This window comes from Callorhinus ursinus, unplaced genomic scaffold, assembly GCF_003265705.2.
Source record: "Callorhinus ursinus isolate GAN/ISIS: 27379988/994484 unplaced genomic scaffold, GSC_fseal_2.0 scaffold44, whole genome shotgun sequence".
NCBI classification, from domain to species: domain Eukaryota; kingdom Metazoa; phylum Chordata; class Mammalia; order Carnivora; family Otariidae; genus Callorhinus; species Callorhinus ursinus.
In genome coordinates, this window is record NW_027397106.1 from 3,330,457 (window position 1) to 3,346,790 (window position 16,334).

The 16,334-nt window shown below is 46.0% G+C and overlaps 1 protein-coding gene across 5 annotated transcripts in view; it reads right to left on the reverse strand.

The window, feature by feature from the left end:
- Window positions 1-16,334, reverse strand: part of SCN8A (sodium voltage-gated channel alpha subunit 8) — a 176,587-nt gene that overhangs the window by 24,189 nt on the left and 136,064 nt on the right. For all 5 annotated transcript variants that reach the window (XM_073881974.1, XM_073881976.1, XM_073881973.1 and 2 more), the window contains exons 15-20: window positions 15,227-15,400; window positions 12,604-12,960; window positions 9,056-9,526; window positions 8,390-8,507; window positions 7,719-7,873; window positions 4,486-4,659 (exon numbers count right to left, since the gene is read on the reverse strand). In XM_073881974.1, coding sequence (XP_073738075.1) covers window positions 4,486-4,659; window positions 7,719-7,873; window positions 8,390-8,507; window positions 9,056-9,526; window positions 12,604-12,960; window positions 15,227-15,400 — 1,449 coding nt within the window. The remainder of the gene's footprint in view (window positions 1-4,485; window positions 4,660-7,718; window positions 7,874-8,389; window positions 8,508-9,055; window positions 9,527-12,603; window positions 12,961-15,226; window positions 15,401-16,334) is intronic.

Here is a 16,334-nt window from a genome sequence, read left to right on the forward strand (position 1 = left end):
GAAGAGCACACGGAGACCCACGAGAATCTGCCGACTGTCCCACTGGCAGTTCTGGAGCCAGAAAGAGACCCACCCTCCTGGTTTGTAGGCCAGAGCTCCTGCCACAGACAGGTCACCTCCCCGACTGGCATGTACAATATCCCAAGAGAGGGTTATCCGTATCTGAACAATCCTGAGTTGACAGTATTGCCCTGCTGGGGAGAAGCCTGCAGGTCTCCAGGCCTGGAGTCAGGATGGGCAAATGCCTTCCTGCTCTTCCAGAGCCAAACTCAGCTTGCCCTGGTACCAGAGCACTCAGAGCAGTTCCCAGGTGGTCCCACAACACTGGATGCTGACTATACCGAGGGCCACCTGGGCCTGACCTGAATTCCCACCAAAGGAAACTACCCTTAGCAGATCAAATCCTGACATGTCTGGGGCTCTGGGTTTCTTGGAGCAGTCTTTCCCGAGTACTGCACCACAAATCTGGGATAGGTTAAGATGTTCCCATCAATCATTCTTAAGTTCCCTCTACTGGAAAGTGGTGGTTACCGATCTGCTTGGCCTAAATTGATGTTTTAAAGCAAAATTAGAGGAGAAAAAAAGGAAACAACCTGCAACTCAGTTTCATTTGTTGCTTTTTATCTCTAGCTGAGGGCTTTAATTCTTTGATTCTGTATCTCTGAACTGTATAAAACGTTTTAAAAAATAATTTCTTTTCTTTTTACAATGAAGCAGCAGGACTGACAGGAGGTAGAAGTGGAATGTCCGTGACCTAGTAAGGGAAAGGAATGAGCAGGCTCAAGGATTTCAATTTTTTAAAAGGGGTGTGGACCTTTATCCATGCATGGACTCATAATCCATCAGTGTAGGTATCTTCCCTGCAGTCCTAGGCAGTATTCAAAGCAAATCTGGAATTAAAGCCTGCCCTATTTACTCATGTTCTTTGAAGAGTACATGCTTCAGAGTTCAATTTTTGTCTGAAACAAGGCCCTCAAAAGCTTTATCTGGAACACAGTAGCCCAACCAATCATTTTCCCTCCATTCATCATTACCAGGAAGAATCTACATGGAGGTGTTTTTGCCTAATATTGCCAAGTGCAGCCAACTCTTAACACCAAATAATCTATAATTGCCAGATTCTTAGTGAGACCTCAATAGGTACACCTGAAGGTGAGCTATCCCATCCTGACTAAGTGCCTGAGTTCAAAATACCCGAGTGAACCTCAACCTGAGAAACTATGCCAGGTAAAGACCGCAAAACACTAAGCTTTGAGGGGCGATGGGCCCCATGCACGACGGGCCCCACACATGGCACGGAGACCCAGCTCTTCGGGGGGCCCAGGGGTGGTTAAGCTGATAACGGAGAGGCCTGAGGTGGGAAGAAGGACAGAGGTACAGATGCCGATCCTGAGGCTGGCTCTAAATGGTGCCAAGATAATGTGCGGCTCAGCGGATCAATCCAGCCAAGATCTCCCAAGGCAGGGTCAGCAAGGGTCCTATGTCGGTTATTCCTTAGCAGCTGAGGGTGCTCTGATAATCCTGAGCCCCCATGTTAAACTTTCACTGGAGGTAACCAAATCATTGCTGAAAGTACACTTTAAGGAAAGAATCAAACCTGGAAAAAAGAAAGGAGTTGGGAAGTAAAAATTCAGGGTATCAGTGGCTACAGGAATGGAAAAAAAGGGAGACACTGGGTGGGCTTTTTCCAAATGATGTGAACATTTTCAAATGGAGAATGTCTGTAATAGTCTGAATTCAGGATGTGTGGTCTCTGAAAGTTCCCGTCCTTGGAACTGATACGCTGGCTAACCTCCGGATATGATGGGATAAATTTCCCTAGGGGAAAGATGACAATAGTCTTCTACAGGACAAGATCTCCAGTGCAGCCAAGAACCTGAGCAAAATGAAACATTGTCTCTGGGAATTACCTGCCTTGTGACCAAAGAGAATTAACCTTGGAAGTTGTTGGGATAATCCATGTGATTGCAAAAAGTCCTCTTAGCAGCTTTAAGGGACAACACAAAGGAATGAGAATCCATCAGGGAAACAAACATGGTGATGAAAAACAGATTTGGACATCTAGTCACTGGGGGATGAGATGGGAAGAAGAGAGCCTCTCAGAGATAGTGCTAAAGTAGGACCTAAAATTTACACCTGCTGGATGTTCTAGAATGTCAAAGGCACAAGACAGCAAAAACTGTGATGGCTCCAGCTGTGCAGGTGTCAACTGAGCCTGCTTCTCCATTCACAACTCAGGGTGGCAAACGGTGCAGCCACATTGCGGACTGGGGCTGCTCCCACTTAGCGCATGCTGCTTTGGACTGTGATTATTTGTATACATGTCTCATCTTTCCAGGCCCTTCGAGGGAACCGTCCATGTCTTCTGTTCTCTGTATCTCCCACAACTCCTGGCAGGAGGCTTGGCATGTTGTGGGTGCTCAATAGACATGATACAAAATGCACTGTTGTGTCCAAGAGAAGTCAGTGGATGGGAGGGTCCCGGGAGAGCCCTGTTCCCAGAATGCTGGATTACCGCAAGGCTGGAGTCAGGCCCGAGTGGTCCTGCAAGCTGGTGTGAGCGCCAGGGGCCATGCCTGCCTGCCCCACATGACTCCCTACAGCTTCCGGGACAGCTCTACACAGAGAATGGTATTTGATTTCTATTTGTTGACTAATAACTGGTACAGAGGTGTTCTTAGGAACCACTGTCAGGTCTCAAGGCAATGTAAGAATCCAGCAACTCCCTCAAGCTGGGGAATTTATGGATTACTGTTGGCCACATGTCTGTCTCATACTTTCTTTTTTCTTTTTAAAGATTTTATTTATTTATTTGACAGAGAGAGAGACAGCGAGAGAGGGAACACAAGCAGGGGGAGTGGGAGAGGGAGAAGCAGGCTTCCTGCGGAGCAGGGAGCCCGATGCGGGGCTTGATCCCGGGACCATGGGATCATGACCTGAGCTGAAGACAGATGCTTAATGACTGAGCCACCCAGGCGCCCCTGTCTCATACTTTCTATTTCTCTGCCACCCAGTATGAAAAGTGATAGAAATGTTTGCTAAATAAATGGTGATGTGCAGGACGGTCAATGCTTTTATCAGCTGATTTGGGTACCAGGTGGTCCTGTTCTGTGGAAAGAGAGCAGGCCCAGGGTCCCTTTAGTTCTCTGGGCCATCTCCCAAGCCCATTTCTTAATTCTCAGAGCTCGGGCTTTCCGTCTGCGGGAGGTAGAGTCCTTCCGTCAGAAGGTACTAGTGGTAGTTGCTGAAGGGAGTGCTGAAACCTCTTGCTAGGGCGGCCTCGTGTTGGTGCCCTCTGAGGCAGTACCTGTTTGGTTCACTTTAAGGGCAGAGGGTGACTTTCACCTATTTGCAAAGGGAATGCAAAGAGGAGCAGAGCAAGAGCTCCTGGAAGGAGTCATTAACCACGGAAGTCGGAAGTCGCAGACACTGTGTAGGAACAGGAATGCATTTATAGAGCAGAGATCACTGGTGCGGAGTGCTGGGCTCCTGTCATTTGACAGAGGCTTCCATGCTGTTCTGTTCGGGATCCCAGAGGCACGCTCTAGGTAGTTTACTATACAGCTGAGGAAATATATATTCTATATGTACCCACCCAACCTCCAAACATTCCATTTGCTTGGTACTTAGCGCTCAGCAGGAAGTGAATTCTCCGTAGGCCCTGGTCCTGAAATTCCCATTCACCCTTTCTTTCAAATGCTGATTTGGCTAGAAGAAAAGAGCTTTAGTGATTACACAGAATCAGAAGCACTCAACACAGTTAGAAAAGCCAACAAGGAACAAGGGCTGGTGGGGTGAGCAACAGTTACAGATGATGCGGCTTAAACCCTGAAAAATAACACAGGAGGTGATGGCCGGCAAGCTTTGCAGATGATCAGAGGCCACCAAGCCTTGGAGATGGTCTTGGAATCTGGAGGAAGAAAGGATTCTCTTAAGTGTGATCACCACTGCGGAAATGGCAATGTGTGGGAAGGGGGGCGGTTATTTTGGTGTGAACGCCACCTCCTCTGGAGAGACTGACTTGTTCAGAGGAGTCTGGTACGGAGCCTTTAGTTGGTGAAGTGTCCAGAGGAACGGTCAGCAGAAAGCCTACCGAGATCCGCCCTCCGACCTGGACCCCAGCAGCACCCACGTCATCCTCACCCCTCTCCGGGCACCAGAAAGAGGACAGCCTGCTGGTATGGGGCAAGAACCTTCTTGTTCCCAGCCTAATAACGAGGGGTGCTGGCACCAATGTTTGCTCTCCCCGTTCCTAATCCCTGACTCTTCTAAGCCGAACCACCAGAGCACAGAGCCGGCTGGTCAGTCCCTGGGGCAAATGTAGGGCCTCTCAGAGCGCTGAGTGCTCCGAGCTTTACCCAAAACTACACCTCCATCTTGTCCGACACCCTGGGTCCCCAGGCAACTCTGGCCGTTGGAGGAAGGAACATCCCTGCTTTTGTTTTGCTACCAGAAGGGGTGGGGAGTAGAAAGCGGGACACGTACAGCCACAATGAGGAAGTCCAGCCAGCACCAGGCGTTGGTGAAGAACTTGACGAAGCCGTAGGCTGTCCACTTGAGCAACATCTCCAGGATGAAGATGTAGGTGAAGACCTTGTCAGCGTATTCCAGGATGGTACGGATGGTCTTTCTCTGCTCGATGTAGATGTCCTCGAAGGCCTGGAAGAGAAGCAGTGGCTGCCTACCGAGCCTGAAGGCAGGCAAGCAAGGCTGGAAGGCCGCCCTCCCCGCGGCAGCTCCTCCCCCTGCGGCGGACCTAGCCTCGGATTCCTGTCTCTCTCACCCCAGCCCCCTGCCTCACGTGGCTTCTTAGAAAAAGTCTTACTGAGATACAATCCACATACCATGCAATTCCGCAGTTGAAAAGCTCTCAGTATATTCAGAGTTGTGCATCCATCACACAATCAAGTTTAGAGTATCTTCATCCACCCCAAAAAGAAACCCCACGCCTTCTAGCTGCCACCCTCTGGCCTCCCTGTCTCCTACGAGTCCCAGGCAACCAATATGCTCTTTTCCCTCTTCATGTGAAGGGAATCAGATGATCTGTGGTCCCTGGTGACTGACTTCTCTCCCTGCGCACCGTTTTCCAAGTTCGTCCATGCTGCAGCCCACATCAGTGCTGCATTTCTCTTGACTGCTGAATAAGACTCCAATGTATGGCTGTACCGCAGTCTGTTTACCTTCCTCACTGACGGACACTTGTGTGCCTATGTTCTGGCTATTGTGAACAGCGCTGCCATGAGCATTCACGCATCCTTTTTTGTGTGGACATGTCTTCATTTCTCTAGGGTATAATACCAAGGAGCAGAACTGCCGGCTCACATGGTAACTGTAGGCTTCAGTTTTTGAGGTACTGCCAAACAGCTCCCCAAAATGGCAGCACCATTCTACATTTCCTCCGGCAGCGTATGAGGGTTCCAGGTTCTCTGTGTCCTTGCCAACACTCTATATGTTTATACGGTAACATCTTTTCTCCCTTCAGCCCCTGATGCCACAGATTTCAGGGGGAGGGTCACAGGACTGGGAGATGCTCAGGTGAAGAAAATCTTAGTCCGACTTTCTGTCTCTGGAATTCCTGAATGAGGTCACTCCCTAACACAAAGGTATGAGCATTCCCATGACTGGAGTGGTGGGCTGCGGAGGGAGAGGAGGGGGTCCCGCAGCGTGAGAGAAAACTACAGGTGGAACAAAAGTCCTGTGTCCTGCAATGGGAGGTCCTGCTCCGGACAGTTCTGGAAGGAAGGACAGAATCGGGCTGCCTGCAGATACATTTTCAACACGGGGCCCATGGACATCAGGTACTCCAGTTCCGTTACTGGGCAGATGGGGAGAGGTCATAGGTCCATAGTCCTTCTCAGGGGTCTTTTGTACAAATAACCCCCCTCTGCTCAGTGAAAAACTCAACAGCTTCCACGTCAAGTTTCCCCTTACCTCCCTTTGCAGAGATTCACTCTGTCACCCGACACATGTGAGATGCCCCAGACTGAGCTTCCCATCACTGGTGGCTCTACCCCCTCTCTCTGAAGTCCCGTCATAACCCCATTCTTGCCTTCTCTCAGACATTTTAGCTATGGCTTCACTTTGCTATTCTTTTTTTTTTTTTTTTTTTGAGAGAGAGAGAGAGAGAGTGGAGAGTGGGGGTGAGGGTCAGAGGGAGAGAGAGAATCTCCATCAGACTCCCTGCTGAGCCCAATGCAGGGCTCGATCCTACAACCCTGAGATCATGACCTGAGACGAAATCAAGAGTTGGGTGCTTAACCAACTGAGCCACCCAGGCGCCCCTTCACTTTGCTATTTTTAGGTCTCAAGCCTACTACTTGCACAGGGTCTCCATGTACTGAGCCAAGTACCCCCTGTTTTATTCATCTACAATAAAGAAAAACTGTCAAAGGTGAGCAGTAAAGAAAGTTCAAAATTTCTGTTTCACTGCTGCTTTTATTTTTTGTGGCGATGAGAAAGAGAAGAGTCAGATGAGGTGTGTTCTCTTAATTCTGGGTTTCTGTTTACTAGATTGGAGGAAGAGCGATGTCGACAGTCACAAAATACCTTTCTCCTGGCACTGGCCTGAGTCTCACGGGCAGAGACCGTGCCGTCATCTCAGGCCTGCACAGCACCTCAGCCAGCACTGAGGGAAGGGCTGTGGAGGCAATAAATGCCCAGAGCAGGCAGGGCAGTGGGACCCCTGCCTTGCTCAGATCCAGGCTACCAAGCCATCCCTCAGGCCTCCTGCATTTGTCCTGCCGCATTCCTGCATAATCCCTGCTTCCCACCCCCCACTCCCCACCAGCTCTTCTTTGCCACCTACTGCCTCCATTTCAGCTTCTCTTATTCTCCTACCTCATCAGTTGAAGCGAAACTTCTCAAGTCACTGTCGGGATCTTTAACACTAAATTTGGGGCTTCTTTCTTGCTATTTTCTGCATCCAGATTAGGCTTTGCTTCTATCCCTACACAAATGTGCCCGCCTTCTTTGAAAGCATTTTAAAATTCTGTATTCTTCAGCTTTCCCTTAACTCAAACAAGGAAAATGTGCAGCATCTCTAAGTCCCTCCTATCCTCAAATCTATCCAACTGGGGAACAGCTCCCTCACCCCTGACCCTGTCCAGGTCTCCTCAGTTACAAGCCAGCTAAAATGAAAGCAAATGCTCAGATAATTAGTTCCAGCAGGGAAGGAGCCTGCGTGTTCAGTGCCCCCCTGTGCCTCACACTGATCAGTGATAAGCACTTAGAATATGAACAACCTTTACACGAGAGGCCTGGCTCTTTAAGTATTTGCCAATGCCATGGGTTCTCCAAACCAGTTAGGGTGTGAGGGGAGATGGTGGAGGCGAACCCAACCTCCCTCCTCAAGTGAAAAGTAAAGAACAAGGTATTTGGGGTATTAGGCGAGAAAGGGAAGTTCATTTTAGGAAGTTGCTTAGGATGGGGCAAACTAAGCAGTGAAGATAATTAATTTGTGCTCTCATCCTGATTGAAAGGGGGTCTTGGACGTGAGAAGGATCATGCTGAGTGTAGAGAAGATCAAGATGTGGCTAAGTGGATTCTAATCCTAAAGGCTCAAAACAACAGGCCAAAGCACTTTGGCAGGCCATTATCCTTGGGACCACAGCCATCTGTGCTCTCAGAGAAACTGGGCTTGGGCCCCATCTGGTCTCTCCCACTAGTTCCTACAAAGCCTTCCCCAGCCCATCCCTCCCCATCCTCTCCCCTGGACTCACCAGGGCACCACTGCTGAGCAGAATCATGAAAATGATGAAGGTCTCAAACCAATTGTGCTCCACGATGAGGAAGCAGGTCTTCCTCAGGATCCACCAGGACTTGCCTAGCCCTTCTTCGATGTTGACCTGGCAGCACTTAAATCGCTGGACACAACCTGGCACCAGTGGGAGAGGCAGGTCAGACGGTGGAGCGTGCCTGCCCAGACCTGCCCCTGTAGGCTCTCAGGCCCCACCAGGCGCTGCCCCACCACACAGCCGGGAGTACAGTGGCTGAATCAGAATGTCTGACTCCGACGCGGACAGTGGCAGGGCTGGGGCTATGCTGCAAGGCTACCAGGGCATGGCCTCTGCAGTTAGGAAGATGTCCTCTAAAGAAGCAGTGAGAGGGAGGAGAAAAGGGTAGCCAGGAGGCTGACACAGCCATGACAGAACAGGCCTTGCTAGCGGTTTTTGGCCTGAGGCCAAGAGAAAATGGACAAAGAAATGTTTGCGAATATAGGTAGGAACCAAACAAGGGAAACAATATCAACTTCCCTCAAAACGCGGAGGTGGGGAACAAAGCTCCTGAAGATGGCCACGGAGTACCCACCCTCAGCCAACCACTGACCCCGGCAGAAATCCGCGAGCAGTGCCAGGGCCACAGGCCCACCCTTGTCCTTGCCCCCTTGTACCTTCTGTGAAGCAGGCGTCTGGATCCAAGTATTCCTCTGGCTGTTCCACGGGGACTTCTTCTACTTCGGGTTTGATATCGATGGTGCTTCCTTCAGAGGAGCTAGTATCATCCAGTTTCTAGATTCGCAAAGAAAAGGGAGCTCAACCAACTCTGGAGCGATACTTCCACTCCATACTGACAGTTCTACTTCGGGCATGGACGAGGGACCAGCTGTAATTCTTTGCAATTCTTATTATAAACTCATCATCATCCGGTTCCGGAGGGGCAAACAATTACCAGAGGGCCCTCAAAACTTCTGTCAAGACTGAGTAGAACACACTGAAGTCTGCTCCCAGATGAGTGATCCACCCTCCACAAAATGTGGCTACTGGTGGGTCTCAGTGCTACAGCTGACAGATTAATGGCAGGGAAGTTCTGGAGGGTTTGCTCCAGCCTCTGACTGAGATGATCCAGCAGCAATGGAGACAGATCTAGGACCATCTCAGGAAACTAGGTCACCCAGGGAAGGTCTAGAATGACAATGGGTAGTAGGGTTGGTTCTCAAACCTAGCTGGCTATTCCACAAGCTCTCTACCAAGCCCATAGCTGAACCAGTCTCGGGAGCTGACAGGGCCCTGTTTGTTCCCACACAGAATCGAGGTTGGGTTCTAGACTGGGACCTTACATCTTTGCTGCCTTCAGGATCTGACTCGCTGCTAACATCCTCTGTGTTGAGGTTCTCAAAATCAGACTCTCCGACAGCAATGGGCACCCGCACAGTCAAGTTGGGATTGTTGATGAAGGACATGTGGTCCTCATCAATGATATACTTCTCCACACTGCTGCCAATGCCACTGGTTGTGCCATTGCCATTCTTCTGGAAGTCACCATTCCGGTGGATGTCTGCACCAGTGTGGTTGGCGATGCAGTTGGCCTTCTTTTCATATAGCTCGTCCAGAGGCTTCACTTCATCGGCCTCACGCTGCTTAAAGTGGGCCTGCATGAAGGCGTGCACTTTGAGTTTGGCCCAAGCCACCCCCTTCTTGATTCGGATGACTGAGATTTGTAGGTTGTTCATTTCTCCATCATCGTCCGTGGCTGCCAGATTGTCTGCACTGAAGGAGCTCAGAAGCAGGGCCAGAAACAGGTTCAGCACCTGTACCAGTGGCATTAGGAGAAAGGAGAAGGAATGTAGACGGTATTAAGTCAAGTCTGCCACTAAACTAGGATTAAAACTGGAAGCCCACAGACTTATGTGACAGGCACAAGAGCTTCTATTGCAATAAACATAGGGGTGCATATATCTTTCCTAATTAGTGTTTCTGTTTTCTTTGGGAAGATACCCAGTAATGGAATTACTGGATCATATGGTAGTTCTATTTTTAACTTTTTGAGGAATCTCCATACTCTTTTCCACCAAGGGGGCAGTTTGTTCGGTTTTGGTTGTAATACAAGGTTAGCACCTCTTTTCTTGGTTCTCTTAGAGTTTGACATACATATATATGTACCCCCAAATATATTACTTTTCTTATAATCAGAAAAAATAAAAGCTGTATCCATCTTGGAAAACAATTCCCCCTCAAACCGAAGAAAAAGATGGACACGGCTTATTGGGAGGACTGAAGAAGGGACAGATGCCATGTATTCACGGGCAGTGGACATCTTGGAGAACCCACATGAGAAAAACAACTAGGCTTGGAGAGCCATGAGTTCCTACAACAAATCAAGAAAGGAGAATTGAAATACAGCTCATGTCATCTGAAGAATTAATTTCCTTTGTTTTCCTAACATTTATAAAATAAAACAGCTTAACAAGACAGTGATGGTGACTGTTGTGTTCTGTTGTATATCTAAGTGTCCAGCCATCAGATGCAAGCTTTATTTATTTATGTTTTAATAGCCTATTTTACCACATTGGACATTAAGATTAACTTACTTGTATTAAGACTTACTTTACAAATTGGGAGAGGTGTTCACTTTTTTTTTTTTAAGATTTTTATTTATTTATTTATTTGAGAGAGAGAGAATGAGAGATAGAGAGCACGAGAGGGAAGAGGGTCAGAGGGAGAAGCAGACTCCCTGCCGAGCAGGGAGCCCGATATGGGACTCGATCCCGGGACTCCAGGATCATGACCTGAGCCGAAGGCAGTCGCTTAACCAACTGAGCCACCCAGGCACCCGAGGTGTTCACTTCTTGATTTACACCTGGCCCTTACTTTGTCACACTTCTGAAGAAGAGCAAGCGATACATTTTGGGTGGAGATATTAGTATGGGTAGAGTGGGAGGGATGGAAACAATAAATGAACTCTATGTATGCAAATTATTCGGGCCATTTGTAGAATTACAAAGGAATATGGTTGGTAAAATGGGGGTGAGTTGGAGGGGGCTTTGAAGGCCAGGCTGAGGGATTTGAATTTTATTTAATTGGATTCACTATTGGTCTTTGAGTAAAGGAATAACAGATGATGGAGATTTGAGAAACTCATTCCTACCAGCTACGTACAGTTAGAGCTGTTACTTGCATGAGTTAATAAGGGTCTGGATTAGGCTACTGTAGTCTCAAACCATATAGCATGCCTGAAAATCTCCTGGTGGGGGGAGTTGCATGAAAAAATACTATTTCCTTGGCCTCACCTTTAAGATTTGATTCAGTAGATCTGGCATAGGGCCTGGGACAGCCTTTTTTAATGAGTGAAACTTGGATGGCTGTGATCTTCAGACCACACTTTTAAAAATACTGGATGGGTTACAGGAATGGAAAGGATGGGGAAAATCTTAGAAATACTATGAAGATGTATGAAAGGCATCAGACAATTTACTGGGAAGGGAGAGAAGAGAGTCAGAAGAGATTTATAGTCACAGATTCCTAGAGACTAGGTGGGCAGAAGGACAGAGCAAAGGGGAACCGGGAAAGGTGTCATCAGAAGCAGAAATAAAGTCATGTGCTCAGGCGTCTGCAGAGTCATGGGGAGTGGATGTGGAGACAAGGGAGGAGAATGGAGAAAGGGGGGCGAGGTCGGGGCTGGGAAATGTGGATCCCACTATGTACCAGGAGGCACAGCTGCATTCACTGAGGAAGTGGGAAGGCCAGCGGGAATAGGACTGAGGGAAGGATGGTCGGGCATGGAGAAAGGGAGGGGTTACAGAAACAGTCACGGTGTCTATTTTTACAGATCATAGGAAAGAATTAGGGTGGCACGGCTGGTTCAGAGGCTGGTGAGCTGGAACTCTCTCCTGGCATGCTTCTCTATGGCACAAAAAGGAGGAAAACTGCTCTGGATGAGCTGACAGGGGGTTATCTGGGTTTGCTTTCTTCCAGCCCCCCTTGCTCCAGACTTGCAAGTTGGATTGGGCCTGACCTGAAAGACAAGTACTTCTTAAACTTTAGTGTGCATGTCAATCACCTGGGGGTCCTGTTAAAAATGCAGATTCTGACTCAGTAGTTCTGGGGTGAGGCCCAAGATTCTGCATTTCTAACATACTCTAAAGTGACCTCATTGCTGCTAGTCCTCTGACCACACTTTGAGAAACATGGCGTCAAAATCTCTGTTGGTGAATATTCTATATACAGAGGCAGAAGACAGCAGGCTGACAGATCAGAGTAAAGCAAAAAAGTGATTAGCCATTTATACAAGTTAGATAAAACCCTCCGTCGATTTAGATCAGTGGTTCTAAATGGAGGGCAATTTTGCCTCATAGGGGACAGCTGGCAACATCTGGAGACATTTTTGGTTGTCACCTATTAGGGTTGGGGGGGCATTACTGCCCAGTAAAAGGTAGAGGTCAGGAATGCTGCTAAACATCCTACAACACATATTATAATCCTACAACAAAAAATTATCTAACCCAAAGTGCCAACAGTGTCAAGGTTGAGAAATTCTAATTAAATGAAGGAGACTTCTGTAGTAGAAAGAGCATAGATTTTGTAGTCCAGGATCTAATACATGCCCTGACATTTACCAGTTGACTGACTTCAGGAAGGTCACTTAACTTTGCTGAGTTTGGTTTCCATAACTATGAAAAAGGGCTGACAGGCTGTGGGGCTTATGACTCAGCAGGCCTCTGCAAAGAGCAGTCTCCTCTCCCTCATTTGTACCGTAGGGTTCTTGAGCCAAGAAAGACTAAAACCCAGCACAGACATGGAAGCTAGTTGGCCCAAGCCCATTGGGAATCTGGGTCAAGGGTAAGATGTTCTGGGCAAAGAAGGAAAAGTTGTACAAGTTAGTACTAACCACCAAGTTGCCAATAACCATGACCATCATGAAGACAATGAGGCACATGGCCTGGCCTGCCACTTCCATGCAGTCCCACATGGTCTCGATCCACTCCCCGCACAGCACTCGAAAGACAATGAGGAAGGAATGGAAAAAGTCATTCATGTGCCAGCGAGGGAGTTCACAGTCCTGGTTGATCTTGCAGACACACTCTTTGTAGCTCTTTCCAAAGAGTTGCATTCCTACCACGGCAAAGATAAAGACAATAATGGCCAGCACCAGGGTCAGGTTGCCCAGGGCACCCACTGAATTTCCAATAATCTTGATCAGCATGTTCAGGGTGGGCCAGGATTTGGCCAATTTGAAGACTCGGAGCTAAGGGAAAAAAAAACAAAACAAAAATCAAATGATACTCAATCCATTTTCTTCCACATGGCTAAAATAAAAATATGTAAAATTAGTGAGATCAGCTTAAATTTATTGAGCACCTTTGGAAAGTTCCCAGGACTTTCTGTCTTAGACTAAAATGGGAGAATGTGAGGCATAGACAGGGAAAATGGATCAGTTTCACAGTAAGTGAAAGACTTAAACTAGGAACCAAGAACATTGCCTCTAGCCCCCTGTATTAGTCCCTGAGTCAAACCACTTTTTATGTTTTATTTTTTAACTTTTATTTTTGTTTAAGTAGGCTCCATGCCCAGCGCGAAGCCCAATAGGGGATTTGAACTCATGACCCTGAGATCAAGACCTGAACTGAGATCAATAGTTGGGACGCTTAACCAACTAAGCCACGCTGGCACCCCTCAATCCACTTTTTAAGAACCCATACATGAATATATCCTTTTGTTATTGATTTTGCCTTGACTTCTCAAGGAACGTATCAAGGAAAATGTGAGTTGTAGTAAAGCCAAAGATCAGGATGGTAAGGGCAGTGAAAAATAAACCATAACTCTTTAAAAAAACCTGCATTTAAAAATTCTAAATATGTTGGGGTGCCTGGGTGGCTCAGTCATTAAGCGTCTGCCTTCGGCTCAGGTCCTGATCCCAGGGTCCTGGGATCGAGCCCCACATCGGGCTCCCTGCTCTGCGGGAAGTCTTCTCCCTCTCCCACTCCCCCTGCCTGTGTTCCCTCTCTCGCTGTCTCTCTCTCTGTCAAATAAATAAATAAAATCTTAAAAAAAAATCTAAATATATCTCTTTTTGCTTGCCAATAAACAATCAATAGCTGATACGAAACTTTGAGATATGCTTGGAATAACTTAGAGGAAAAGCACAATGCCCTAGTCGGTGCAGTTCGACATATATCAGACATCTTATGAAAAGGGCCTGTAATGATACTAATTCAGAGGACAGAACTTCTGTTACCTGCAGTCATGATATTTCTATATTCTGTAATGAATGACTTACAAGGTCTTAGTTAGTAGTCTGAGAATCATAATGCATAAAGCCCATGAATGAAATGATAATGATGAGATCATCTTCAGACGTCACAAGTTGATAACTAACACAGGATTAATAGGAGTTCTCGTAGAAGGCAACAGCACAGAGCGGAACATTTCTTCCCTATTAAAAGCTTGAGTCTTATCTGAGAGTTCAAGATGTACCAGGTGTTTCTCTGTACGAATATCTGGATCATTCATATTTTTTCCCTTTCTGACTGGCTTTTTAAATTATAAGGAGTACTCGTGCTAATTCCACCTCTTAGTCCTTCATCTCATCTTCCAGATAATGAGAACAATTTCCAAAAAGTCTACTGTGGGCTGGATCCTAACCCAAGACTAGTAAGCAGAGGTTCCAGAAACTTGGCAGATGTTATTTGTGACTTAGACTGAGCAAGACCTCTCTTTTATAAATAATTCCATGCTGTTCCAATTCTCTTTCTTCAATATGCTGAATATCCTAATGAAAAAACCTAAAATCCTTTCAGTTATAAGTGCTAAGGTATTTTTCCCAGTAGGGAGAGAAAACCTAAGCCAGTTCTGATGCTCTGAGTGGGATATCCCCCAAGTAACTCAGCTTCTCAAGGGACTTAATCAGGACATCATTTATGCCTGTGTTTATGGGAAGCTATTTCGAGGGTATCATTAACCATTCTTTCAAAGTCATTTTAGTAATTTTAACATTCACTTCTTCAAATACATTACAAAATCCTTCTCAGCTAATGTTATGGGAAAAAAGCCAATGTTCAACAATTAATTTCAATATAATTTTAAAGAATACTATTTTATTCCTGTTTTCTGGAAGGTATCACCATGATGGAAGAAATGAGAGACATCTTTGAACAAGGAGAAATTCCATTTCAGGGAGATGTTCAAATAAAGAAACAAATTTACTAGCAAATTCATTAGACCTCAGAATAGCCCTTAGGATCCTTTTTCATCTTTTAGATTAACCATTATTTTCTGAGGAACTTCCTAAAATTGACCTCTGTTTGTTGATTGATATTAAAAACTAACTTCTATATTAGGCACGTAGCAGAAAAATTTTCAAGATTTTAGTACCTAAGCCAATAAATTGCCAACAGGAATTGTGAGTAGAATATAGCTAAGGATTTTTTTAATCATTAAATTAACTTAGGCAAAAATTTTTTAGTAGCTGCAAGACAGGAAATGTAAAAAGAAATTGGAGAAATATGGAATACCAATCGGAAAGATCGCAGCACCGAAAGCCCCTCCACGTCTGCTAGACCCAGTTCCATTAAACTGAGGGAGACAATAAATCCGTCAAAAATGTTCCAACCTTCTTGGAAATAATAGTAGGGATCCATGGCTATGAGCTTCAGGAACATTTCCGCTGTGAAAATTCCAGTGAAAACCTAAAGAGGGGAAGGCAGGGGGTAAGAAAAAGAAATAACAGAAAGAGAATGCCTTTGTCATTATCTTTGAATACAACATGTCCAAGAAGCTGCAAGAGCTAGCCTTATTAAATTGTGCATCTGAGGACATCAGCACTTAGATGTCGCATGACTACTCCACATGATGCAGGAGAGCCTTGTTTTCCTCTTGAATCAAGTACTTAGTCCCAACGTTCATCTTCATTTTCAGAACCACCTAATTCACACTGTTCAAGACCGCATTTAAAAAGCTATTTTAAGCAACAGGAAGACCACACAGGAGACCCCTTCTAAAGGGTCAGCAGTCATTTTGAATGTTTATGTTTGGGATATTTGCCTAAAACAAACAAACAAAAAAACACCACTCATTGAATTATAATTCTATTTTAAAAATATACAATTATTCCTGATTTGATATTATGTGTCTTATCAAAGGTTGACATAGGCTGCAGAGTTTCTTATTTTAAATTGTAAAAGAAACAGAACACTGCTAATAGTGTGCAAATTATGGGGAAAAAGTATAGTCTCATCCTCTTGCATACAACCATCATTTTTACGTATTCCCTTTCTGGTTTTTTTCAAATGCATATATGTTTTGACAGAGTTGTAAAATCATAGAGTACATAATATCTTGGGTCTTATTTTTCACTTACCATAATTCAATCCATGTTGCTACATCGGCTTCTGAATTCCCATTTATATTGTTTGTATAAAATTCTACTGAGTATATCCTCAAAGAACTTTCTTTTCTTTTTATTAAATATTTATTTAGTTTAGAGAGAGAGAGAGAGAGAGAGAGAGCATGAGCAGGGGGAGGGGCAAAGGGAGGGAGAGAGAAAGAATCTCAAACACACTGGGCACGGAGCCTGTTGCAACATGGGGCTCGATCCTAGGACCCTGAGATCATGACCTGAGC